Source organism: Hemicordylus capensis, chromosome 1 (genome assembly GCF_027244095.1).
Source record: "Hemicordylus capensis ecotype Gifberg chromosome 1, rHemCap1.1.pri, whole genome shotgun sequence".
Taxonomy (NCBI): domain Eukaryota; kingdom Metazoa; phylum Chordata; class Lepidosauria; order Squamata; family Cordylidae; genus Hemicordylus; species Hemicordylus capensis.
In genome coordinates, this window is record NC_069657.1 from 139,271,638 (window position 1) to 139,299,498 (window position 27,861).

A 27,861-nucleotide genomic window follows, 5' to 3' on the forward strand; every position below is an offset into this window, starting at 1 on the left:
CTCCCCGGCCAGGGCCATCCCTAGGGGTGTGTGGGGCTGGGGGAAAATCAGCATGTGTGGGGCATCCTTAACATTTAATATGATTACAGAATCATTAAGCGTGTGCATGGAACTGGCTGGCCCAGTTCGGTCTGGTTCGGTCCGTGTGTGTGTGTGTGTGTGTGTGTGTGTGTGTGTGTGTGTGTGTGTGAATCGCCCATGGCCATGCCAGGCCTTGCAGAGGCCATTTGCGCATGTGCGGTGGCCTCCAAAATGGCCACAGTGATGATCTGCCGAGGCCCAAACGGGCCAAAAAAGAGGGTCTGGATGGACCACGGCAATGATTTGAGAGGCCAGCAGCGGGAGGGGGAACCTTTGCGGACAACCCTGCAGCCCAAAGGAAGCCCCTCAAAGGGGCTGAAGGTTAAAAATTTATTATTATTATTATTTTTAAAAATGACAAACTTGCACGGCGGTTTGGTTCCGGTCTGGACGGGACCGGGAGGGTGTTTCGGTTCAACCCCAAACCCCCTAACTGTCAGACCTGTTCGCACATCCCTAAGAATCATAATGACATACTATGTAAATCGTGTGTGTGAGTGAGGGCTTGGACATCTATAATGGGAAAGGTTGAGAGCACAACACATGTCTCTTGCTTCACAATTCTCACTCAGACCTTCTGGATTGCAAACTTGACCTCCCCCCACCCACCCCGCCCGCCTTTCTCTCATTCCCTATACACTACAGTGTAATGTATATAGAGTGTATAGTGTGTTCATACACTACAGAAGGAAAAGCCACCAATTTGATTTCAAACAGGACAGCAGAAAAAGACAATGAGGCTCTTCTCACGATTGCTGAAAAGAGCCTCTACGACCAGCCAGTCTGCTTGGGGAGGCCGCAGCAGCTGCCCACATGACTGCCGGCTCCGTCACAGAGCCGGCTGGGGTTGGGGAGTTTGGGGGCCGCGTGGCCCCCGGAAGCTCCAGTATGCCCTGTACGAGTGCACAGGGCATACTGGAGAGACCCCCGAGCTGGGAGGCTGCTTTTAAGCCTCCCGGCTGGGGGTCTCCTTGTAAGTAGCCGCACCACGGCTACTCACAATTTTAAAAACCGGGTTTGCAGAGCGCTCGTTCCGCAAACCCGGTTTAAGGGGAGGGGTAGTTAGGCGGGTTAACCACCTGCAAGCCACTGAGCTCGCCTGCGAGCCCGGTGGCTCACATGGTCAGGCGATATTGGGCTAGGCTCTCCTAGCCCGATTTTGCCTGAGTGTCAGAATAGCCTCAATATGTAAGTTACTTATATGAGCTACTGTTACAAGCACAAAGCAAATAAAATTATAAGTAGAAACATGTTGAGGAAGAATCGTTTTCTCATATATTTTGCTATTTAAGCCATTTTGAGAACTTTGTTGCTAAAACAGATAAATATTTTAATAAACAAACCACACACAGACACCAGATTAGAGCTATGAGCAACACACAACAACCAGCACATGGTAAACCACAAGGCAGGAACAAGAACAAATGCTGGAGCATTTTTAATTCCCTCTTATTCTTTTTGAAGTTTTTAATACTGTTGTACTGATTTCCTCACAAGAAGGTATATTGTTGGGAGGGGGAGGGTTTTTCTTACAAGTTTGTACTCGAACAGTTTTGACTTATACTTTGAAAATGATTTTAAAAAACATTTCTCTCTCACACACACACGGAGATTTTCAAGTGGGGGGTGGGGCTTCTGTTTCTCTCACAGGGGAAACAAATCACACACACACAAAACAGTCAGATAAAGGTTGGGGTTTTCCTTTCCTGGAGAGAGATAAGCCCACAGCCAGCTTCTCTCCACCTCTCATTGCCAGTCAGGTCCTCAGTCCTCCTTCTGGCTTCCTGCTTGCTCTAAAATTACAGTACTGTACTTTCAAATGCTGTCCCGAGTGGGGAAGGAGCACAAGACTCCAGGAGAATAAATGAGGCCGCTGCAGCTGCTTCTGCCGGCCAGGAGGACTAGCAGCAGGAAGGGAATTTAATGCTTTTTTTTTTTTTTTTAAACTCTGCTACAGGGAACTGCTGATCTGGATAGAAATCCACAGGGGATGCAACTGAACCCTTGCACACTCACCCCTGGTTCTGCTCCTGCTGCTTGCTCTGTATTTGCTGGGCTGCTGGGGCTCTTGAGTGGGAATCATTGACACTGGGGAGAGCTTCTGCAAAGGACAGCTTCAGGAAGGCCTGCAGGCACAGAGGCCTCTGGAAGCCCCACCAAACAGCTGAGAGTCGGGGCAGTGAGGGAGCTGTAGCAGGCAGCATGGAGCCTTTCAGTTTTAGCTAAGACTACACAGGGCTCTTGCAGCACTACAGGTCTGCCGGGCAGGGGGAGAAAGATAGATTTCTGCATAGCAGGCTGCTACTGCAAGTTGCCATACTAGATAAGAAAAAAGTTTCATCTAGTCCAGGAGTTAGTTCTTCATCAGCCAACAAGGACCAACTGTTCTGGAAAGCTCACTAAGCAGGACATGAAGGCTATCCCCTGTTTTCCCTCAGCATCTGATAATTGCAAGCATACTGGCACTGCAAAGCTGAAGAGTACACAAAAAGGATAGGTTACTGCCGCTAAATAAATATGTGCATAAGATGTTGATTAAAGTGAAACTGAATCCAGATAAGACGGAGGTACTTATTGTGCGGGGTCAGAACTCTAGAGACAATTTTGATCTCCTTGATCTGGATGGGGTCACACTTCCCCAAAAGGAACAGGTTTGCAGTCTGGGAGTACTTCTGGATCCACACCTCTCCCTGGTTTCTCAGGTTGAGGCAGTGGCTAGGGGTGCTTTCTATCAGCTTCGGCTGATACGCCAGCTGCGTCCGTTTCTTGAGATGAATGACCTCAAAACAGTGGTACATATGTTGGTAACCTCTAGACTTGACTTCTGCAATGCGCTCTGTGTGGGGCTGCCTTTGTACATAGTCCAGAAGCTTCAGTTGGTACGGAACACGGCGGCCAGGTTGATCTCTGGGTCCTCTCGGAGAAACCACATCACTCCTTTGTTGATAGAGTTACACTGGCTGCCAATAGGTTTCCAGGCAAAATACAAAGTGCTTGTCCTAACTTATAAAGTCCTAAATGGCTTAGGCCCTGGGTATCTAAGAGAACGTCTTCTTCATTATGAGCCCCACCGCCCATTGAGGTCGTCCAGAGAGGTCCGTCTCCAGTTGCCACCAGCTCGGCTGGTGGCCACATGGGGACGGGCTTTCTCGGTTGCTGCCCCGAGACTATGGAATGCGCTCCCTGCTGAGATATGATCCTCCCCATCTCTGACAATTTTTAGAAAGCATTCGAAAACTTTCTAAATTTTTAGAAAGCATTTGAAAACGTCTTCACCCAAGCTTTTTCTGTTCTTTAAATTTTAAGGTTTTAATTCATGGTTGATTTTTAAATTGTTAAATTGTTTTAAGTTTTTGTATATATTTTAACTTGGTTTATACTATTGTTAACCGCCCAGAGACGAACGTTTGGGGCAGTGTACAAATGTAATAAATAAAATAAAATAAAATAAAATAAAATAATAAAATAAAATAAAATAAAATAAAATAAAATAATAAATAAAGAAAATTACCATAGACAATGTCAGCATCACTGTGGCAATAAGGAAAGACATAACAGATGTCCCAAAGTACCACAGGACAAACCAACCAGCAGCACGCAGCAGTAAGATGTGCAGGAGCAACACGATAAAGAAGAGGGAGTTGGGCTTCAGGAGTCCCAGTTTCTTGGCAGTGGTTTGCAGCTCCCGGAATTCCTTTACTAGCAATTTCTGCAGAGAGAGCCAACTTTTGCTTTAAGTATGCATCATAGTTGCCTTAGAAATCAAATAAGTTTCATAGGAACACAGGAAACTCTAATGAATCAGACCACTGGTCCATCTCACTCAGTACTGTCTACAAGGTTTCAAGCAAGAATCTTTCCCGTCCTTAGCTGGAGTTGCCAGGGAGTGAACCTGGAGCCTTCTGCAACCAAGCAGATGCCCCATCACTGAGCAACAACCCCATCATCCCCTAAAGTGAATATCGTACAGGAGACAGTGCTTACCATAGTCACCGTAGTCACCCATACACATGCAAACCAAGCTGAACCCTGCTTAGCAAAGGGGACGTGGTTAGACACCTATCAGCACTGGGTTAGTTTTCATGGCTGTATGTGGGACCTTTAACCAAAAGAACCATGTGTGCATCTTACCCTACTTAAATAGACCTCAGGCACATAGTTAGGTGAGAGTAGGCTTGTGTTCACCCCTTTGCCCAGCGGAGCAGAGTTGTGAATGCCAGCCATGTTCCTGCATGTGATGTCACATGCAAGGGCCATGGTCAGCAACTGGAAGGGCCGGCATGGCTCTTTGGAGCTCATTTCCCTGCTGGCTTAATTGTTGGCTGGGTATTTTCTCTGTTCTCTCCCTTGCTGGAGATTGGGGGAAGGGCAAGGGACAAGCCAGGTGGCTCATCTGGGTGGCTCAAGTTCTTTAAACCCATCTGCCCAATTATAGCTCTGCCCCTGGTAGACCTACTAGAGTCTGATGCATGTATTTATGTATTATTTGCTTTTCAGGTGAACCTCCCAAATTGAAAGACCATTGGGCCATTAGAAGAAGCCCATGGATGATATACTTCTCAATCCTACTTCACTGAAAGCAGGAATTCCTTGATACAACATGATGTACCTTTGTAGGCTCTTCTATGCAATAATTAAGGATTATCTTTTGTCCAAAACCACCCATCCAATTTTTATTCCAACTGAGGATTTTAAGACAAACTTACATTTTTGTTGTGTTCAAAGCTGGGTTGATCAGGTGCCAGTTCTCCAATCAGAAGTGACTTCATGTGCTTCCGTACCAAAGTTTTGTCTTTGTGAAATGCTTTGAAAGGATCCTAAAGCATAAAACATACAAAACCAAGAGAATAAAATAATAAGGAACAAGAGAAAAGGATATATGTTTCCATTACAAGCCTCCTGTGGCATCACATGCCAGCTATGTAGCTGAGAGGCACTGCGATAAATCACACCAGTTTGATTTGATTTTGCAGATGGTAAAATAAAGCAAGATAGTTTCCTTTATTTTCTTTTGGAAACTAGTGAATTAAAAACTGATTGCCAACAGTGTTCCCTCTAATTTTTTCATCTGTATGTAGAATGAGTTTTGTTCTGAGCAGCAATATCAAGGCCTTGCGTCTGAATGGCAATCAGAGTGGAGCCTTCCTAATTCAACCAGACTGGGATCTAAAATTAACTGAGTAGACATCAAATAACGTGTGTGTGTGTGTGTGTGCACATGCACACGCCTTAGAGGGAACACTGGCTGCCAACCCATTCTGGTGAAGAACCAGAAGTGACACCTGATGGGCTAGAATGGTTAGATACCACATCTGACTCTGGAATCCAAATGTGGGACTGGATGGTCTGGGTGTGACACTGGCACCAAAGTAGAATCTGGTGACCGTGGCTGTTGAGTCTCCTCAACTGGAGGCATGGTAGGTACCAAAATAACTGTTTGCTTTGAAAACAGATGGTGTGCCCTTCAAAAGCTCTCCTACTGTGTAGTAGGCTGATGGAGGTAATGGCATAGAACCAAAGACCTCAGTGTCGAAGGTGGTTCTGAGTGTCAGTACTCTCAAGACCAAGGTTGGCTGTTGCAAGGAGATTGGGACTGAGTCAGAGAGCGCCTAAAGTGTGGTGGTCTGGAAGGTGAATAAGGATCATGTCCATAAGAGAGATAATTGCAAAAGTGGCTGCTATGATTTCATTTGTCTAAGTACCGAGATCCTGGATCCAAGCAGAGGGGAGAAATGGGTGCTGCTCTGCTCTCACAGCTTCTACTCTGTGTGAAGAGACACCATCACTACCGTGACGGTGGTGGTCCACCAGCCAGCTAGGCAAGTGGTGGCAGTGGGAGATCCCTAGCAGCGGAGCCAAGCTCCCCTTTCCGACTTGTCCTGAGCACTGCCTGCCGTTGCTGCTTCTCCAGCACTGATTGGCTTCTCAGCATCAGTCTCCTCCCCAAAAGGAAAATGGAGATGACAAGTGCTGCGCTGGGGGCTACAGCATCCGTTTCATTCCCAGAAAAGCACTCTTCACGTAGGATTGTGCGTTTTGTTTTGTTTTCTGTTTTGTTTTTGGCTGAATCCGAAACACCCCCATTTTGTTCTTTGTTCGAAATCAGCTAATCCGAAACACCCCAATTTTGTTCTTTGTTCGGAATTGCAAAATCTGAATCCGAAATGTTTTGGATTTTTAAAAATGGCCCCAGGGAAAAACTAGTGGGTGGGGGTGGTAGTGCCCAATGGGTGGAAACTACCACCCAAATTTCAGAGGAATTGGGCAAAGGGCTGGTTTTTGGTGAATTTTTGAAGTATAGGATTTTTCCCATAGGGAAGAATGGAGGTTTCAACAAAAGCATAGCTTCATGTTGTGGGGAAAGGGGTGGCCCAGAGCAGAGTAGGGTGGGTGGTAGTGTCCAGTGGGGGCAAGGAAGCTGCCAGAATTATTTCAAGGGAATTGGGCAGAAGGCTGATTTTTAAAGATATAATGGAGTTTGTGCGTCTGTAAAGTTCTTCCCCATAGGGAATGATGGACATCCATAATTCTTGCCCCATAACTGCACTTGGTGGGCACCAGGGTGGCCCAGAGCAAATGGTACTGTAGTTCACATAGGGTGCCAACCACCCCCATGGGTTGCTAACCCATGGGGTACTGGGTTTCTGAGATGCTTTGAGTGTAGATTCAGATTCTCTGGTAACATATGAGAGTGGATTCATGGTTTGTCATTGAAAATCTCATATGCTACCAGAGAATCTACACTCAGAACACCTCAGAAACAACAGAACCCAGCACCCCATGGATTAGCAACCCATGGGGGTGGTTGGCACCCTATGTGCACTACACCACCACTCTCTCCCGGTCACCCCAGTGCCCCCCAGGTGGAGTTATGGGTCTGCTGAAACCTCCATTATTCCCTAGGGTGGGGGGGGGCCTTAAAGAAGCGTAAACTTCAACAATTCCTAAGAAATCAGCTCTTTGCCCTATTCCTCTGGAATCTGGGTTGTGGCAGGCACCCCTTGGGGCACTGCCACCCAACCCACTGTTTTGCCCCTCAGGCTGCCTTTCTGCCCCAAATCTGCCCCAAAGACATTTCAACTTCAGAAATTCTTTAAAAATCAGCCCTTTCCCCAATTCCTTTGGAATCTGGGTGGCAGCAGGCACCCATTGGGGCACTCTTCTGCCCCTAAAGCCCCCTTTCTGCCCCCAATCCACCCCAAATAACATCAACACCCCAAATAACATCAACAACAACAGAGCTTTGAAACAAAAATCAGGCAGATTTCCAAAGGTCATGCACATCCACATCCTCCCCCTGCCTGAAATGCAATTGATCTACACACAATAGTGTGAAACACCAACAATGAAATGCACACTGCCCCACTGGCCAAAGAGGGTAAACGCACCCTGCCCCACTAGCCAATGAGGGTAAAATTTACCCTTACATTTGCTTAAAAGGAATAAGGAGGCAATTGCCAGCAGATCAGCTAATGCTTTTGCTGGCCAATCTGCGGTCTGTAAGGGCTGGAAATTCAAACAGATGTCAAAACTCAAAATGGAGCCTGAAGGAGAAAGACTTTTTGTGATTGCAAAATGGAGTTCCAAAACAGCTGAAACAAAAAAATGTTTTGTATCTGACACAGGGACATTTTGTTTTGGCCACAAAATTTTCTATTTTGAGCATTGGGTGTTTTGTTTTGGCTACAAACAGCCGAAATGGCCTGTTTTGTGCACAAAACATTTTGTATCCGAAATGAAACGCACATCCCTAGTTGGTGCTGATGTGCACCTTGACAGCTGATTCTTACCCAGCACTGCCTAACAGCCTATCTAGATGCTTCATGACATCCACAACCTTTGCACCAGGCAGGCAAGTCACCTTTGCACCAGGCAGGCAAGTCACCAAGCAGGCAAGTCACCGTGTTCAGAGGTTCATCACATCCTCCTAGTCAATTAACATAAGTAATGGCATTTCAGCCTCTCTGACAGAGTTTCTGGCAAGAATACTAATGCTAACAGGGACATTTTGTTTTGGCCACAAAATTTTCTGTTTGGAGCATTGGGTGTTTTGTTTTGGCTACAAAACAGCCGAAATGGCACAAAACATTTTGTATCCGAAATGAAATGCACATCCCTACTCTTCAGGCAGGAGATGGATGACAAGAAGCCTATTGTTGTGACAGGAGCAGGTTCAGTGGTGGAGCATGCCCCAGGAGGTTTTTCACACAGGGCATTTAGCTCGCATCTCCTTTGGAATGGACAATGTGTCATGAGAGTTCAGCAGAAGGCAGCCATTATAGGTTATGACTACTTTATTGTGTTAAAGGAAAAGACAAGTTCAACAAGAAGTATGGGCAGGAAGTAAGAAGGGACTCGGCCTTGGGTCAGTAAACTCACTATGTTTGCAAGCACACTATTTACAAGCATGAGCTCCTTCCAGAATGGGCAGGATAAAAATGTAATGACACCTGAGGATTACATGTAAACTGTACTGAGAATCCAAAAGGCATTTCAAGTCAAAGACTTACTAACATAGGCGGAACTGGGGGGGCAGGCAGGGCACGTGCCCTAGGCGCCCCTGAGGTGGGGGTGCCATGCCATTTCTTGCCACCCCCACCCCATTGCCCACCTGCCCAGACCCAGGGCCCCTCAGCCACTTGCCTCCAGCTCCGGCTGATCGGCAAGGCCTAGGATCGGCAAGGCCTGCAAACAGCAGAGCTCTTCTTTGCCCGCCTCTCAGCTGATCAGTGGGTGGGCGGGGCTTCCAGAGAGGCCTCCGAGTAGGCCTCCCCTGAAGCCTATACTCGGCAGGCCCCAGCAAGCCAGGAAGGAGGAAGCAGGCAGAGTTCTCTGTAGCAGCAGCAGATCCTCTGCCCAGACCATCCAGCACAGCTTTTGCCAGGTAGGCTGTGAATTCCTTTTTGTGGTCCCCCCACCCCTATAGGAATCTGCTTGCCATAGGGCTTTGATATGGGGGTGGGGCAAGACTGAGAAGTCTCTGAATATTTAATTTAAAACAGACTGAAAAATGTGCTGGCTTTAAAAACAAAAACTATCTAAAAAGGCGTATAAGTGGCTTGTTTCAGGGCAGAAAATTACAAAAACTTCTGGAACAAGTATATTTTATTTATTTTCATTCATTCATTCATAAATGCACTTATGTTCAAGTTGTTTTGCAACCCAGAAGGTCTGAGTGAGAACTGTGAAGCATGTGTTGTGCTTTTATTTTATTTTATTTTATTTTTCTTGTGTGTGAACTGCTCCCCAATAACTTGCAGGGACTTCAGGGTAAATCTTGCCAACGTGTGAATGCAGCACCTCCATTCCAGAGGAGATGTGTGTTAAAGGGCTTTAAAAGCCTCGTGTGAAAACCTCCTGGAATCAAACTTTACTGAATTTGTTCAGAATTCTGAGAAAACAAACATAGGCTCACCCTGCATAGTTGAAAGTCTCCTTTGCTAATCTGCAGCGAGGGGGCCATTTTAATAATTAGCGTTGCTAGTGTGTTCTAGGCATTAAAAGTAGCATAAATATATAGTACTCAATGTATATCACTATATACTGTGAAGTGTGCATGTGTGTATTCAGTGAAATGTATTTCCAGGCAGCATACTTATTTTGAAATATCAGACTTAAATCCTTGGGGGCCTGGGGTGTGTGGAGGCCCTGGACTTTGAGGGGCTGGGGGCCCATTTTAAAATCTCGTCTTGGCCCATTCCAACCTTGCTATCCCCCTGGCGGTCACTACACATAGGTTGCTGCACAACACCTGCACAGAAGAAACTTCCATGTAGAAAATGTGTCTCTTGTAAATTGACCCCGGATTTTCCATCCATGACTGGGATATCTGAGAGTTAGAGTCAATAATAAAAGAACAGCACACTGCTTGTGGCAGGAAGGGGCAAATTACAATGATTTCTTAGTCTGGCAGGGGCTGGTTTTGGCCCCGGCAGAACTTGGCTGTCTGCTCCTGTTGCAAATTCCTCTGTCTAGTGTGGCAAACTAATGTATCTTACTCCCTCCTGGTGTCAAAGTAAGCACTGGTGAGGTGAATGCACATATACCACATCATGAGCCAACAGTCATCATAAGACAAAGGCTAGCAGGAATCATTCACTGGTTTATAGACACACACACACCCCACCACCTTCTTCCCCTACTTTGCTAGTGGCTATTTGGGCAGGTGATCCTCTAGGACAAAGTCATGTTTTTTAAAGAATGAGATGAGACAGAGAAAATGACACTTGGACTCCACGCATAACTCCTGACTGTTGTTCTAAGTCTTTTACAGAGATGGCTCATGTTTTCAGGTTTTGATCAACAACCATGTCTAGATGGTACAGTGTTCCTTTTAACAGGGATTTCCAGATATTGTTGACTACAAGTCCCATTATTCCTGTTTGGACAGGGGCGCAATTTCAGTGCTTGCCCTAGGCGCTATTTTCCCTAGTTACGCCTCTGCTTACTAAGCAAATGCCAGCTACCTGGTACTTTCTGTATAGAAGGCACTATTTTGTAAGTAACATTTTTTGTTTTCCAGGATTGCTTCAGGTTTGACATTCATTGGAGTGCTATCACACAACCATCCAGGAATCAGAGTTTCTTGCTTTTTTAAAAACCAAAGATACATACCATAGGGCTTGGCCATGTCCTACTGCAATTTATTACTGATGATAAATGAACTGTATTTAAAAGTATTAAAGGACTGAGAGTGAACCCGAGCTCCTTATTATTCCTTCTTACTTATAGAAAAGACATCCCAACAAAGGACAGGAAATTAGCATTTTATATGATGACTGCAACATGAATATTATTTGCACAATCTGGAGATCTGACAGAACCCCAAATCTGAAAGAGTGGAAACAAAGTTGTTTGAATTAAATGGGGGCATAGTCAGTACAACCAGTGACTGGTTTCTATGACTGGTTGAGTCAATATCCTGTCTCCTATACTTCAATGTTGTAATGAAATCTTGAGTGTGTGTGTGTACACACACAGAGACATAAATATACATGTACATGTACATTCACACACACTGCCCTTCCTAAAGTGCCTCAGGCTGGTTTACATTAAAATCAAAACCACATACTAGAACAAATTTTTTTAAAAAACACATTTAAACCAGATTAAAACTCATTAAAATTAAAAGTAAAACTAGATATCATTGAAAGCCAGGCTAAAAATATGGGTCTTTAAGGCTCTCCTGAAGGTGTCAAAGGACGATAATCCACGCACACATATACACATGCAGACATGCATATGGAATCTGCGGCAATCTTATGAGGAAGTCACATTTCCCATGGGTGGGATTCCCTATACTTGGTAATGTAGAAAATAAACGTATTCACCAACAAGGGTAGTAGACCACATTGCCTAAGTTGACCATAATTCAATAAGCCTGGGAATGAAAATGAAAATCCGCAGCAGGCACCTGAGGGCCAATCTACCCCATCGCACTCTCGGGGATTTCAAACACGATGAAGAAACAGGAAAGAGCGCGTTTTTGTAGAGTTTGGACTTGTGCGGGTGGAAAACCACCACACTCCCTCGCAGATGTGGCTCCTAATCGAGCCTGCCCGTCACACACAGACCCTTTCTCACCGTGGCGTCCTGTCCTGCATAGTGGCTGATCACGCGGGAGCCCCCTGGGTGTTTCTTGTAGAACTGACCGATGTCGTACACCTTCCGGTCAATCACCAGCCACCGGTCCCGAGGTGGATGTTTCTGGCCCGTGCAGAGCTCAATCTCTTCCCAGGTGAACAGCCGTGGGGCAGAGGAGACGTTTGGATCGGGCACCCCATTGCCTTCCACCGCCGGTATTTTGCTCCAGAGTTCTGCTTCGGAGTTTGCTCCGGTCATCTCCACTGACGGATGAAAGAGCAGAGCAAGCGACGTCGGCACTGTCCTTTTCAGCACCACACGTAGGGGCGAGGGAAAGGGGCCGGTTGCCACCACCTTGTCGGCACTCTATTGGATAACAGGGTTAAGCAGCACTCTCTAAAGATCACAGTGGCGACAGAGACCAGACGAGAGGTAACGGGTGTCGAGTCTGCTCAGCTTTCCAAGACGGGAAGAAAGATTGGCGATCTTTCTAAAGATTGGGAAGACTGGGGACAGGCAGGGGGCGCTCAGGCTCCTGACTCTTCCTTCAGTGTAACCACCAGCTGGATTTCCATCAGTGAACACAGCACAATACCAGCTTCACAGGATCTCATTAGGACCTCTTCTCGCCTTCCAGAGGATCTAGGCATCCCAGCGGCCAGACCCAAGAGTCTCGAGAGAGAGTGAGAGAGAGTGAGTGAGTGTGTTAGGTCTCAAGCCTTTTTCACATTGCTTGGCGTACTAAATTTGCATAAACAATGCATGGTTGATTCTTTTAAAATTAAATATTATACTTGTGTTTTATGACACAAGTTCCTAGGTATAATCCACCTCTTTATTTAGTGTCTGCAATATCTTGAAATCTGACCTTTCACACTAAATCTTTTAGCTGCAAAACTGTCCTCAGGCTGGATGAATTCCAATGTTATTTGATCAAACGGTTATACCTACTGAGCACTTTAACCACTTTATCCTCTTCGGTTACTAGTGCCCTCCAGCAGAGCATTTTTCTTCGTTTTTCGAATCAGACCAGCAACTTGATCCCTTGGTTACTTTCGCCCCAGGAAGTGCTTCTTATCACCATAACCTGCTTTGGTTTGGAAAAGGGTGTTATTTACAGAGCACACATCTCTACAAGCACTTCCTCTTCCAATTTAGAGATACTGTCCCTCTTTGGAGTATTTTCTTTGCCATTCTTGCCAATGGTTTTTGTGTTTTTAAACTAATGAGTGGCTATTGTTTTAAATGATTAAATGGGTCCATGCATTAAAGATAATGACAAAGCACAACTCCCTTTACTTAAAACAACAATAGTTTGAGATGTGTTGATCACGATAATGATATTTTGTGAAGAATAAAAAACAGTTCCAACAAATGCTCTTAACATACAATCCATGGCTTTCTTTTGGAATATTTTTTTTTGCAGGGGGGCGGGGCGGGATATTGAATATATCCCAAAGCATGCCTTTTAACCTTTCTGAAAAACACTGTTGCTGGACGGATATCTGAAATGATGCTCTAGGTCTGAAACTGCTTTAGGATGTCTGTGCAACATTCACTTAGATGTTCCACTAGGTTACAGTATTACCCCAACGTGTCTTTCCTCCCCTCGATTTCAAAAGACTGTCATGTTGCCCTCTTGTTTATTTACACCCCACCTTTCAACCATTGTTGAACTCAAGGTTCTATACATGGAGGGGCGGGGGGGGGTCCTCTGGTGGTTTCCCATCCAGATACTGACCAGACATGGGCCTCTTTAGAGTCTGAAAGGTGCAGGGGCAGTCCTTTCATGAGGTGAGGTGAAGTAATCACCTCAGGCAGTGGTGATTACCTCAGGCACTGGGGCACCAGCAGGGTGCAAGATGCCCCCTTCTGCCCTCCGAGCAGCTCTTTGGAACTGATTTGACTGCTGCAAGTTTTGCAAGCTGCACCTTTCCTCACATTCCTTGCAAAACTTGCAAGAAACCCAAGGAAACTAAGCTAAGCAGGGTCTGCCCTGGTTGCATATGAATGGGAGACTTGATGTGTGAACACTGTAAGATATTCCCCTTAGGGGATGAAGCCGCTCTGGGAAAAGCATCTAGGTTCCAAGTTCCCTCCCTGGCAGCATCTCCAAGATAGGGCTGAGAGAGATTCCTGCCTGCCACCTTGGAGAAGCCGCTTCCAGTCTGTGTAGACAATATTGAGCTAGATAGACCAATGGTCTGACTCAGTATATGACAGCTTCCTATGTTGTTCTCATGCAATGTTCTTCTAGCTTTCCTATCCTGCTTCCCATATTGAGCTACTGTTTTGTCTCTTTTTGTCCCCTCATCACCATGAACATAAGAACAGCCCTGCTGGATCAGCCCAAGGCCCATCTAGTCCAGCATCCTGTTTCGCACAGTGGCTCACCAGATGCTACCACTGGAAGCCACAGGCAGGAGTTGAGGGCATGCCCTCTCTCCTGCTATCACTCCCCTGCAACTGATACTCAGAGGCATCCTGCCTTTGAGGCTGGAGATGGCCTCTAGCCCTCTAACTAGTAGCTGATGATAAGAACTGAACATGGCTCATGTTCATCTTTTGCCCATGGCATCCTATACATCTTTCTAGGAAGTGTTATTTGAGCAAATTAAATAAGTGTTATTTGCTCAAATTAAATATGAGCAACAAATCTATCTTGTTGGCTAGCTTATAATGCATGACAACATAGTCAGTCCATTAGCACAACAAAGAGATTGATATCTTGTATTACATGGTTGAAGGATCACAATGTCTTACATCACACATAATCCCTAAGACAATAAATATCTGATCTTGCATGTGAGGGCACATAGGAGGGTGTATGTAATATATGTCCAGTATTAATAAAAACAAAAGACATTTGATTCTTTGACACATTGTTGGAACATGGAAAACTTATTGTTGGCTTATTGCTGGAAGCAAGCTTGAGCCCGAAACAATTTGGAGGCCATTATAAAGGCCTCCGAAATGTTTCAAATCTGGGGGGGGGAGTTTCAGCATTTTGGCGCTGGCGGGGGTGGTACTTTAAGGGTGCGGGAGGGTGCATTCACCCCTCCCGCCGCATTTCCCCCGCTGGCGCTCCGTTATTTTCAAGCCCCTCGGCGCGGCAGCATTCCTCCCTGCTACCCCGTTGCCCTCATCGGCTGGTAATGGCCAGAAGTAGCAGTTGCATGTGCACCTGTCGCGCATGCATGGCAGACGGGCAGGCGCACGCGCATGCAACAGGTGCATGTGCGATCGCTACTTCCGGCCACTTCTGGCTGATGAGGGCAACAGGGTGGCAGGGAGGAACGCTGCCGCCCCGAGGGGCTTGAAAATAATGGAGCGCCGGCAGGGGAAATGCGGCGGGAGGGGTGAATGCACCCTCCCGCACCCTTAAAGTATCACCCCTGCCAGTGCCGAATCACCTTTGGGCACATTCCTTGCTGGAAGCCTATTGGAAGCTTATTGCTTACTAGTATTTTTAAGCCCATTATGATAACGGGCGCTAACTTTGTCTCACGCCTGGTTTTGTTTTGTTTTTACCTTTCTGAGGCCGGGACCGGGGGCGGAGCGGAGGCCGTTCCGACAGAGCCTTTGCACAGAGAGGAGCTCTATTTGCAAGCTCCTCTCTGCCTCTGAAATTAAGGACTATCTTCACCCGACTGACACGGGCCGGGGTAAGGTGGACTCGGCAGTTGGGAGGGAGGGTGGTAGGTCGGCGGCGTTGGATGCGGCAGCAGTTTTTTCTCCATCCCACTTGGCTCCGCCGCCACCGCCAGGCCTCGGCGGCAGCTCTGCCACCATCATTCCCCCTCCCTCTGCCTCCAGCCTCCATGCCGCAGCCAGTCTCCCAAGCCGGGCAAGGGCCCCCCGCCACTGGCAGCCTTGCCTTTCTGGGCCGGCCGCCGCTGCCTGTGCTGGCGGTTGTGTCTCCCTTGCTCTGTTCTGGGCATGCACTTTGCGCATGTCCAGAACAGCCCAGGGAGGCACGAACGCACGCCTTGGTGTCCATCCACGGACGGACACCAAGGCTTTTATTAGAGAGGATTGCTTGCTTTTTGGAACATTGCTTGCTTGTTGCTTATTGCTTGCTTATTGGAAGCTTATTGCTTGTTGGAAGCTTATTGGAACATAGGAACATAGGAAGCTGCCATATACAGAGTCAAACTTTTGGTCTATCTAGCTCAGTATTGTCTTCACAGACTGGCAGCGGCTTCTCCAAGTTTGCAGGCAGGAATCTCTCTCAGCCCTATCTTGGAGATGCTGCCAGGGAGGGAACTTGGAACCTTCTTCTCTTCTCAGAGTGGCTCCATCCCCTGAGGGGAATATCTTACAGTGCTCACATTTCTAGTCTCCCATTCATATGCAACCAGGGTGGGCCCTGCTTAGCTATGGGGACAAGTCATGCTTGCAACCACAAGATCAGCTCTCCTCTCCCACTGTATTGTTGGCAGCTTATGGTTGGAAAGCTTATTGTTGGAACATGGAAAGTATTTGGTTTTTGAACCTTGATCTCTGTTTAATATGTAGCACAGAGGCTAAGCATGGGAGCCTCAGCTGTCAGCTTAAAACGTTCCCAGTTCAAAGCTCACCTCTCAGTAGCCTGCCACACCCCAACCCTACTTTCAGCATGAGAACAAGAATATTGGCCAACCATGCAGGATTGTTGGTACTGGTGAGTTCAGTTCTGAGAAAGACTTTGAACAAAAATGTGCTATGTGAATGCTAAGCCTTACATCTAAAACTTAAGGTTAGGCCTTGGAATGGGATGACCCTAATTCTCACCATGTTGCCAATTTGCATCCTCCTCCTTGAGGCCATTTGGTTACAGAACAGTAAAAAGACAGATATTCCTCTTTGTCTGCCCTGGTTTATGCTGTCCCCACCAAATTTAATCCTGATTTGCATTTCTAACACTAACTTAGGTATTGTGCTCTAGTGGTAACATGGGGAGTAGACTCAGTTGAAACAGTTTTAAAGTTCTAAACCAAAGCAAATAACTTTATTCTTCTACAATAGCTTCAGTGGTTTCTTATCCACTACAACGTAGGGTCAAACACGTAATGGTTTGCCCCTGCTAAGTGGGCAAAGAGGCACCTTTTAAACTAGGGATGTGCACGGAACTGGGCAGGGGAGGCTTGAAGGCAGGGGGGTTCTGCTTTAAGGGTGGGGGAGGGTGCACTTACCCCTCCCTCCGCTTTTCCCCTGCTGGCACTCTGTGTCTGGAAGTAGGCATACATACTTCCAGTAAAGGGGGCAACGGGGCAGCAGGGAGGTACGCTGCCACCCCAGTGGACTTTTAAAACACAGAGTGCCAGCGGGGGTGGGGGGAAGCAGAGGGAGGGGAAGTGCACCCTCCCCCACCCTGAAAGCAGAACTCCCCTGCCTTCAAATTGGCAGAACCACCTGCCATTCAAACCAGTTCCATGTACATCCCTATTTTTAACATGGTGACTCTCTTTATTTAGCAGGGCGAGAGTAACTGGCCCTATCCACCTCCAGCACAACATCCCTCAAATGACTGTTGCTGGTGTCTCTCACGTTTATTTTTAGATTGTGAGCCTTTTAGATTGTGAGCCCTTTGGAGACAGGGATCCATCTTATTTATTTATTATTTCTCTGTGTAAACTGATTTGGAAACTTTTGTTGAAAAGCGGTGTGTGTGTATGTGTGTGATATCTATATCTATATTTATACCAATATTTCCTACCAGAGAATCTACTCTCAGAAGTAGGGTTGCACGTTTTGTATTTTTTCTGTTTCGATTTGTACCAGATCCGTATCAACCCCATTTTGTATTTTGTCCAAAATTAAGCCTTCTGAATCACCCCCGTTTTGTTTTGTATCCGAATTAATCAGAATCCGAATCCGAATTAATTCAGTTTAAAAAAATTGGGTCACATGGTCAAAAGAGTGGGTGGGGGTTATAGTGCCCAATGTGTGGAAGCTACCACAAAAATTTGGCAAAGAGCTGATTTTGGTGAATTTTTGAAGTTTGTGCATGTTTCAGATTTTCCCAATAGGGTATGATGGAGGTTTCAGGAAAAGTATAGTTTCATGTGCTGATGGTGGGGGGGTGGGAGGGGTGGCCCAGAGTGGAGTGTGGTTGGTGGTAGTGTCCAGGTGATAGAAGGAAGCTACCACATTTTTTCAGAGGAATCTGGCAAAGGGCTGATTTTTAAAGAATTAATGAACTTACATGTCTTTCCAATTTTTCTTGTAGGGTATAATGGAGGTTTATGCAGTCCCATAACCCCACTTGAGGGGAACTGGGGTGGTCCAGAGCAAGTGGCAGTGTAGAGCACATAGGGTGCCAACCACCCACATGGGTTACCAAGCCATGAAGTACAGGGTTTTGTTGTTCTAGAGGTGTCCTAAGATTCTCTAGTAGCATATGAGAGTGGATTCATGGTTTTTCATTAAAAATCACATTTGCTACCAGAGAATCTAAACTCAACACCTCAGAAACAACAAAGCCCAGTACCCCAATGGGTTAGCAATCCAGGGGGGTGGTTGGCACCCTCTGTGCACTACACCACCACTCACTTCGGGCTATCCCAGTGCCCCCCAGGTGGAGTTATGGGGCTGCTGCAACATCCATTATTCTCTATGGGGGGAAAATCTTAAAGACACGTAAACCTCAAAAATTCCTAAGAAATCAGTCATTTGCCCTATTTGTAATTTGGGTGCACCACCCTTGGGGCACTACCACCCAACCCACTGTTTTGCCCCTGATGCCCCACATAAACAAGTTGAAAGAGTGAAGAGAATGATGAACAACAATGACACTTAATTTTTTGGCGCAGTTATTTGAGAATTTTGCAGCGTGGGGGGGGGGGGAGCCTGTCCCTGTGCCACTAGCACAGCAGCACAACTCATTTGTGGATTCAAGCGATCTTTCAATAAAAACACTCCCTCCCCATGGAACAGTGACCACTGGTCATTTGAAATAGGAAGATAGACCAATGAGCCAGCGTGGTGTAGTGGTTAGAGTGCTGGACTAGGACCGGGGAAACCCGAGTTCAAATCCCCATTCAGCCATGAAACGGACTGGGTGACTCTGGGCCAGTCACTTCTCTCAGCTTAACCTACATCACAGGATTGTTGTGAGGAGGAAGCTAAGTATGTAGTACACTGCTCTGGGCTCCTTGGAGGAAGAGTGGGATATAAAATGTAAAAAAAATAAAAATAAAACTGCCTTGGTACTATGGAACAGCTTCAAATGTTCATTTAACTGAAGTGGAGTGAGCCGTAGCCCAAACAAACCAGCCTACTGTTCAGAATTGTTGAGATTTATCATCACTGCATTTAAGAAAGTGCAAAATCATGGATCATGGTTACAAGAAAGAGAGAAGCAACTAAGATTCCTGGGGATGTCAATAAATTGACAGGGATATTCCCCACCCCCCTCCTTTTGTCTCCTGTAGTCCCATGTGGATGACCTGTCCCTGCAATGGCAAAAATTGTGAACTTAGTCCACTAAGTTGTGGCTTAGACATCATGTCCCACCAAATTACATTGTGGCCTAAATTACATTAGACTGCTCAACTAGGGAAACAAAACTTAGACACCACTATAACTCATAAAAATCAGAAGAAAAACAAAATAGCTCTTCAAAAGAGCCCTGAACAAGTCAAGAGATTCTTTCTAAACCTTTGGAAAGAAAAACCTGTGTAATTTCAGAACTTTCCTAACCAGCTTCTCAAAAAGTTTCTACACACAATTTATACCATGGCTTTTAGCAAGAGCTTTGGAATTGCATTGAGCTCCCAATGATATTTGGGTATTTCTGTCTCAAAATGCTGTCTTCCAAATCCCTTTACAAGGTCAGTTTGCATTTCAGTCACACTGAATACAACACTTAACTAAACTATTCATGCTCAACAGTTTTTGCATATCTTATCTTCAGCTAATCACTCAGTGCCTCAGGTGGAGTGGAGAGAGTCAGAGAAGTCAATTTGAATTGCAATGCTTTTCTGAAGAACAAAGCATTCTGTCCAAAACACAGTCATTTCGATTTGGAAACAAAAATCTCTGTTTTTTAATTCTTGATTTTGTTTTGGTTACAAAACCTCCAAAATTGCCAATTTTGGGCACAAAACGTTTTGTACCCAAATTGAAATGCACAAGCCTACTCAGAAGAACACCTCAGACACTGAAAACAACAAAACCCAATGCCTCATGAGCTTGTCATTCTGGGTGTGGTTGGCACCTTATGTGCACTACACCACAACCCGCTCTGGGCCACCCTGGTGTCCCCCAAGTGGAGTTATGGGGCTTCTGAAATTCCCCATTATTCCTATGGGGGGGAAGCTTAAAGATGCGCAAGCTTCAGGAAAAAAAATTAAAAATCACCCCTTTCACCAATTTATTTGAAATCTGGGTGGTAGCAGGCACCCATTGCGGCACTACCACCTGGCTCACTCTTCTGCCCCCAAAACCCCTTTGCTGCTCCAAATCTGCCACAAAGACATATCAACTTCAATTTAAAAAACAACAACAAAACCTTTGCCCAATTCCTTTGAATATGGGTGTGGCTTCCTTGCACCCATTGGGCACTACCACCCACCACAACCTGCTCTGGGCCACCCTGGTGCTCCCCACATGGAGCTATAAAGCTGCTGAAATCCCCATTATTCTCTATGGGGGAAAGTTTAAGGTGTACCTTCAAAAGATTTTTTAAAATCACCCCTTTGCCCAATGTCTTTGAAATTTGGGTGATAGCTTCTACCCATTAGGCACTACCACTCAGCCCACTCTTTTGCCCCCAGAACCTCTTCCCTCCAAATAAATTCAGATTCAGAAAATTTGGCTACAAATTGAATCTGGTGTGATTGGAGGGGGGCAGATTTGGATCCAAAACAAATTGAGGGTGATTCGATTCAGGTACAAATTGAATTTGAAAAAATCAGTTTGTGCACATCCCTAAAAATAACAACTTTTTTGAGGTCCCAGAAAAGTTTGTTGTTCAATCCCCATCTTGGCCAGAAGTCCAAATGCAACTAGTCAAACCTTGAAGAGAATGCAAATGGGTGGCAGCATTTCTTCAATAACATCTAGTGCCACTTAATTTGATCAGCTTAGATTCCATTGTGATGCAATAAAATCCATTTTATCTATCAGCCTTGCCTGGGAGTAACCACTGCATTGATCCTTTCAGTTAATTCCTGTAGTGTGACAGGTACAAATGACCTGTTCTTTTAAAGGCTATTTATGCAACTTTTCTCTAGTAGCGTTTTCACATATGGGATTTTTGCTTATATATTTTTGTAATACAATCTGAATGTAAAAGGAAACTATGCTGCTAGCATGCCTTCCAAAAATTATGCAGCACATTAAGTGGTTCTTTAAAGGCACAATTATACATTACTCTCAATGTGTGGCTGTAACACACAAAATTTATGGTTGAATTGACCATTAGCCAGAATTACCATCAATTTACCCAGGCACACATATGATTTATCATTCATATACGTAGGGGCATATCATATTTGACACAGCATAATAGTTGCTCCTTCCTTGTAAAAACAGTTCTTTGGGTGGTCCTCAGGCATTCACATGTATGGGATTGTCCCTGAACAGTTGACCCTTTGTGAAGTTTACAAAGCTCCTCCTGATGCTCCAACATAGTACTCATGTGGCTAGCATGCCCATTAGGGAAGGGCAGGCAAAGCATCAGCACCTCATTTCCTGAATGACTAATGAGAGCAGGAAAATCATCTACTATCCAAGGCTCCTGAAGATAAGTGAGAGAACAAGAAAGATAAGAAGCACCTGCAGTGGGATAGGTGGGTGGGTCGAATGTATGCACTCAAAAGATCAGTAGTTACATGTTGCTGTGGTTCTTCATGCATTCACACATATGGGAGATTAGTTAGCTGGCCCATGTGGTACAGATGAATCAGTGCAATAATTCTTAAATACAGCTCTTCCAATTGAAGAAGTGTTAGCAGGCAGCCTGCTTTCCCCCATACTCTTTTTCTTGTTGTCCATGCCATCTTGGAGAATCAAGGGCTTGCTGTTCAGTAGCCCAAGTCCAGGTAGACGTTTGGTGCCACAGAGAGAAGGACTGCACCTTTCATGGACCACATCGTTCTTCCAGCTAAAGAGACTTGACCAGCAGAAAAGCTGTCTGCAGCAGGACAGTTCACTTTTGGCTGAAGGTTTCTTAGAGGGAGCCTGTAGAGGAGCTTCAGCATATTCAAAGCACTTTGGGATGCAATCAAACTCAGTAAGTGCCTCTAAGAATGCATACCGAAACAGGAAGTCCTCTTGCCCTGGCCATCAGCTGAATAGACATGGTATTTACATCTCATCCAAACAACCCCTGCCATCTGAGCAAGGTATTGAACCTACAGTTTTTTCTGCCTTTGGGGGATTTAATCTGGACACATCCTTTGAAAGGTCCTTTGAAACATCCTCCCTCAGGCAGTGTAAAGTCTGATTCCTATGTTCTTGGTGTGCGCACTCTCAAGGCATTATTTCTGCTTGATCATACTGGGAGGTAGCAAGGCTTGCTGCTGTTGTGGGGATTTGACAGCACAAATGGCCAAATAATTGCTCCAGAGTATTCTTCCACCTGAGCTCCTTAACCAACATTCATCTATTGCTTTCCCCAGAGCCCTCCCCTTTCCCCGGAGCTGAAGCCACTAGGCTGTAGAGCCTCAAACTGGAACACTGGATTGCAGGAACCAGAATCTCTAACCAAGTCACTAACTTTGAGCGCAACTTTCTGGCATGTATTGTTATTTATTTTATTTATTTAAACATTTTTATACTGCCCAATACTTACATCTCTGAGCGGTTTACAACAGAATAAAAACAAAGTAAAACATTAGTTAAAACAAAAATGAAAAAATTAACACATTACAACAATTTAAAATTTTTAGAAGAATATTTTAAAATAGCATTAAAACCATTAAAACAATATTAATTAAAAGCCTGGGTGAACAGATGCATCTTTAAAGTCTTTTTAAAAGCTGTCAGAGATGGGGAGGCTCTTATTTCACTAGGGAGTGTATTCCAAAGCCTCGGGGCAGCAGCGGAGAAGGCCCGTCCCTGAGTGGCCACCAGATGAGCCGGTGGCAGCTGCAGGCAGACCTCTCCAGCAAATCTCAGTGGGTGGTGGGCTTCATGCTGAAGAAGGTGTTCTCTTAAACACCTAGGGCCCAAACTGTTTAGGGTTTTATAGGTTATAACCAGCACCTTGTATTTTGCCCAGAAACATATCAGCAGCCAGTGTAGCTCCTTCAATACAGGAGTTATATGGTCTCTCCGAGATGACCCAGAGACCAACCTGGCTGCTGCATTCTGGACCCACTGTAGTTTCCGGACTATGTACAAAGGCAGCCCCACATAGAGCACATTGCAGTAATCCAGTCTGGAGGTTACCAACAGATGTACCACTGATTTGAGGTCGTTCACCTCAAGAAACGGACGCAGCTGGCATATCAGCCGAAGTTGATGGAAGGCACTTCTGGCCACCGCCTCAACCTGGGAGACCAGGGAGAGGCTCGGATCCAGAAGCACCCCTAGACTGCGTACCTGTTTCTTTTTGGGAAGTGTGACCCCATCCAGAACAGGCAGATCAAAATCATCTCCCAAGTTCCGACCCCACACTATGAGTACCTCCGTCTTAGCCGGATTCAGTCTCATTTTGTTATCCCTCATCCAGCCCATCACCGACTCCAGGCAGGCATTTAGGGAGGTAATGCCCTCTCCCGATGATGCTGACATGGAGAAATAGATTTGGGTGTCATCAGCATTCTGATAGCACCCTGCACCAAATCTCCTGATGATCTCTCCCAGGGGTTTCATGTAGATGTTAAACAACATTGGAGACAATATGGAGTCCTGAGGCACACCATACAAGAGTTCAGATTTTGAAGAACAGCAATCTCCAAGGGACACCATCTGAAACCTGCCCGAGAGGTAGGAGCGGAACCACCGCAAAGCAGTGCCTCCAACTCCCAACCTCCTCAGACGCTCCAGAAGGATATTGTGGTCGATAGTATTGAAAGCTGCCGAGAGGTCCAGAAGGTGTACACCAGATATACCGCCTTGGCTGTTCTCAGTAACCAGAGTCCTTGGGAAAACACTTTGCATGGGCCTACATCCCCTCTTAGCAGGGGATTTATGCCAGATAAACTGTCTGAAAAAGTTAGAGAAAGTGCTTAAAGGAGTTTTTCAGGATGAATAAAGGGAGACCTCCTAATACATAAATAAAATGGGGAAGGAGATTAAAATCAAATGGAGATCCATCTATCAACATCAAGTTTTATATGAGAGAGATGAGATTAAGATTCCTATTCATTAAGGAGGAGATTTTACGAGTCACCATAATTCCTAAGTACTTAATTTAAGGCGGACCTTGCTTAGTAAATGGGGCAACCCACGCTTGCTATCATAAGACCAGCTTTCCACCACGGAGGGGCTGAGACTTCCATATGGATTACTTTGGGATGAATAGCTGTCCTTGCAGCATCCATGCAGCATCCATGGCCTGTAGAAAGCAGTGGATCTGCCCTGTTTGTATGATGATAGCCTGGGTCTGGGCTATACGAGTAACTATCTGCTGGAGGATAAACATCAAGGTCTCTCACACCAGTAGCACCCTGCTCCTGTGAGGCTGTTGAGGCAGAGGTCTGTCCAACTGCGCCTCCTGGTGGTCTCTGCAGCCATCAGGGGCATAACTAGGAGAGAGGGGGCCCATGTTCACTCCTCTCTCCGGTGGCCCCTTGGAGTGAGGGAGATAATGAAGAAAATAGGAAGGGGTGGATCTAGGCCCCCCCCCCCGAGAACCCATACACTTATAGCTACACCCCTGGTAGCTATGATACCTAGGGATGTGCATGGACCAGTTCGGAGGCCATTCTACTGGCCTCCAGACTGGTCCGGACACGGTGCGGTTTGGATTTGGAAGGGTTAGGGTGGGGGGTTCCATTAAGGGCGGGGGGAGGCTTTACTTACCCCTCCCGCGTTTTACCAACTCCGGCGCCGTAGTTAGTGTAAAAATCTGGCAGCAGGATCCCTCCTTGCCACCCGCTTCAATCTCCGATGGCTCCTCCTCCGTGGTAAACAATCGGGCTGCAGGATACCTCCCTGCCACCCCCTTGAAGCCCCCTGCTGCCCCCTTGAAGCCCTCTGCCGTCCCCTTCAATCTCGCCCCGACGGCTCGCTCGTGGCAGGGAGATGTCCTCCCGCCCCCTTCCCTGCCGGGCTGCAAAAGTCTTTAAGATGGAAAAGTGCAATTGACAGGAAATTAAGCTGGTTGGGGTTTTCACTTCCAGCAATAAGGGAGTTAGGGTTTACCAAGGCCAGAGATGTTATAAACCAGCGTATAAGTGACATAGCCAGACAGAGCGATATCAGTAAAGTGGGGTCTGGAGTACGGATGGGAACCCAAATAAATAGACAATGTTTGGCACGATACTTACGAAAGATAACTTATGTGGAGCATCGTAGGGCCTTAACAGCAGCTAGGCTAAATGTGTTGCAGTCGGCGGCGATGGAAGGGCGATTTCATAAGGTTCTCTATAACCGGAGATTATGTCCATGTTTGGCAGGAGAAGTGGAATCTACCGAGCATATAGTGTTGAAATGTAGTTTCTATAGGGATCTCAGAGAAGAGGTAATTACCCCTGTATTATGTCAGTGTGGGTCAGCTTCAGAGCAAGTGAAAGTAGATTTTTTTATTGGCAGATTTGAATGATTCTATTTCCTTGAGAGTTGCAAAGTTCTGCTTTATAGCAGAGGGTCGAAAGGAGTGATGCAGGGTTTGAGTAGCAGAAACTTGGTGAAGGTTTACTGTATTAGTATTTGCTTTCTTTTTGTTTTATTGTATTATTATCTGCTTTTACTCTGTAACCTGATTGTATTATTCTGTAGTTGTTTTATTTTATTTGGCCGTTGGCCGTAATAAAGTGGATGGATGGTATTTCATTATCATTTGTCTAGCTCCTTTTTTATTCCACCTTTCTATTATTTTACATAGGGAAAGCCTTCAGGTAACTTAACAGAGGACTGATTTAGTGGCTTTTTACCCTATACATTGACCCACAAGGGAACATAGGAAGCTGCCTTATACAGGATCAGATTATTGGTCCATCTATCTCAAGTCTGATCCAGCAGGGCTTTTCTTATGTTCTTATGTAGCTTCCCCAAAGTTGCAGGAAACCATCTCTCTCAGCACTACCTTGAAGATGCCAGGGTTGGAACTCGGAACCTTTGGCATGAGAGCAGGCAGGTGTTCTTCCGGGAGTGGCTCAGTCCCCTAAGGGAATATCTTACAGTGCTCACACATGAAGTCTCCCATTCAAATGCAAACCAGGCTGGATGCTGATAAACAAAGGGGGCAATTCATGCTTGCTATCACAAGACCAGCTTTCCTCCCTATAAGCCCAAAAGCTGCTCCCAAGGTGCACAGTCTTTTGACCTATTCTAAAGATTGTTAGCCCCTCTGCTTGTCACCATGGCACTTCATTTCTCAGCTGAGCTCATGGTTTTCTTCTCTTCACACCAGACAGGTAAATACAGTGAACACCCCTTCCCTTCCTCCCCCTCCTGGGAGTTTTTTATATTCCCATGTCCTGGTTTCCTATCCTGTACGTATATGTGTGTGTATATGAATGTGCAAGTTACCAACTAGCAAGGCTAGAAGAGTTTTTATTATTTATTATTTATTAAAACATTTTTATACCACCCAAAACTCACGTCTCTGGGCGGTTTACAATGGAATAAAAACAAAGTAAAACATTAGTTAAGACAAAAATGAAAAATTTAACACATTACAACAATTTAAAAATTTTTAAAGAATATTTTTAAACAGCATTAAAATCATTAAAGCAATATTAATTAAAAGCCTGGGTAAATAGATGCGTGTTTAAAGACTTTTAAAAAGCTGTCAGAGATGGGGAAGCTCTTATTTCACTAGGGAGTGAATTCCAAAGCCTTGGGTCAGAAGCGGAGAAGGCCTGTCCTTTTAAATCTGTTGTTTCCATTAATGGAATGGAAAAGGGGATTTACCACTTTACAGGTGGGGAAGGCAGTTAACAGCTCCTCAGAGTAAAAAGAGTCCCTGGAGGGAACCCTATCCTGACAGGAAGGTCTGCCCAAAAGATCACAGACTCATGAGAGACACTCCATGCAGAGAAAGCAACACTGGAGTTACCGTAAAGGGTTCTTTTTCAAGGCATAGGGAGGAAATACTCTTTGCTGGGTTTTTGTCCTTCACATGTTCTGAAACAGGATCCAATCAAATTTCAGGCAGGCTAGTTCCTGGTAGGTGACCAAATGCTGATCAATCCCCAGTTGGACTGTTGAGCTTAAGAAAATTAGTGTGAGAGAAGTGTGAGAGAAGAACGCAAAATACTATAGGACAAAGCAAGAACATGAAATCAGGTAGAGTGAACTACTAGGGGTGTGCACAAAACCAGCTTGGTCTGTTTGGTTTGAATTCAAACCCAACTCAAGCAGGTTCTAAAAGGTTCTACACAGGCTATAATGGGGACTCAAACTGGTCCATTATTCTCTATGAAAAGCACCTAGGGGCACAAAACTGGGGTGACTCCAAGGGGGTCCAACTACCACCAAAATCCCAAAGTAATAGGCCACTCCTGCAATTTTTAATGAATTTCTGAAGATTTTTCAGAATTTTGTATTTTTCCCCATAAGGAATGATGGGGTTTTGAGGATGCCCCATCTGCCCCCTTGGGGGGATATCTGGGCACCCCAAATTGGGTTTGGGGTCAGGGCATGTAGGGCCTCAACTCCCCCTGGAACACCCAAGCTGGTGGGGTTCATGGTTTTTTAAAATAATCTTTAAAAAATATTTTAGCCTGCTTGACAGAGTTGTCAATGTAATGAATTAAGCCCTTCCCATTCAGAAAAAAAACAGTGTGTGACTTTAATTGCTGTGAGCTCTGTGAACTCAGAGTTCACAACGGATTCACACTGCTCTTCAATGCCTGGTAGGCCAAGTTTCTCGCAACCCAGGAAAGGCACCAAGGCACACCCGCTTAAACTACTGGGCTGATTTAGTGGGAGGAACTGCCTGTTGCGTTGGCGCCACTGCCTGGGATGCCGCACTGCTAGACTGGGAAGAGGAAGGGGTGGAAGAGGGAGGGTCACCTGCACTGCTGCTGGGTGTGGGTCACACACACTTGGGGGGTTCACCATCACCACCCTCCTGGTCTCTGGTCCTCCTGACCT

The 27,861-nt window shown here is 45.7% G+C and overlaps 1 protein-coding gene across 4 annotated transcripts in view; it reads right to left on the reverse strand.

The window, feature by feature from the left end:
* LOC128340182 (acyl-CoA (8-3)-desaturase-like) overlaps positions 1-27,861 on the reverse strand; it is a 221,798-nt gene that overhangs the window by 36,941 nt on the left and 156,996 nt on the right. For 3 of the 4 annotated variants that reach the window (XM_053285033.1, XM_053285031.1, XM_053285032.1), the window contains exons 1-3: positions 11,665-12,168; positions 4,788-4,898; positions 3,593-3,790 (exon numbers count right to left, since the gene is read on the reverse strand). In XM_053285033.1, coding sequence (XP_053141008.1) covers positions 3,593-3,790; positions 4,788-4,898; positions 11,665-11,922 — 567 coding nt within the window. In that variant the 5' untranslated portion in view covers positions 11,923-12,168. Of the gene's footprint in view, positions 1-3,592; positions 3,791-4,787; positions 4,899-11,664; positions 12,169-27,861 lie in introns of those variants that run through there. The other variant, XM_053285034.1, reaches the window with a different exon arrangement.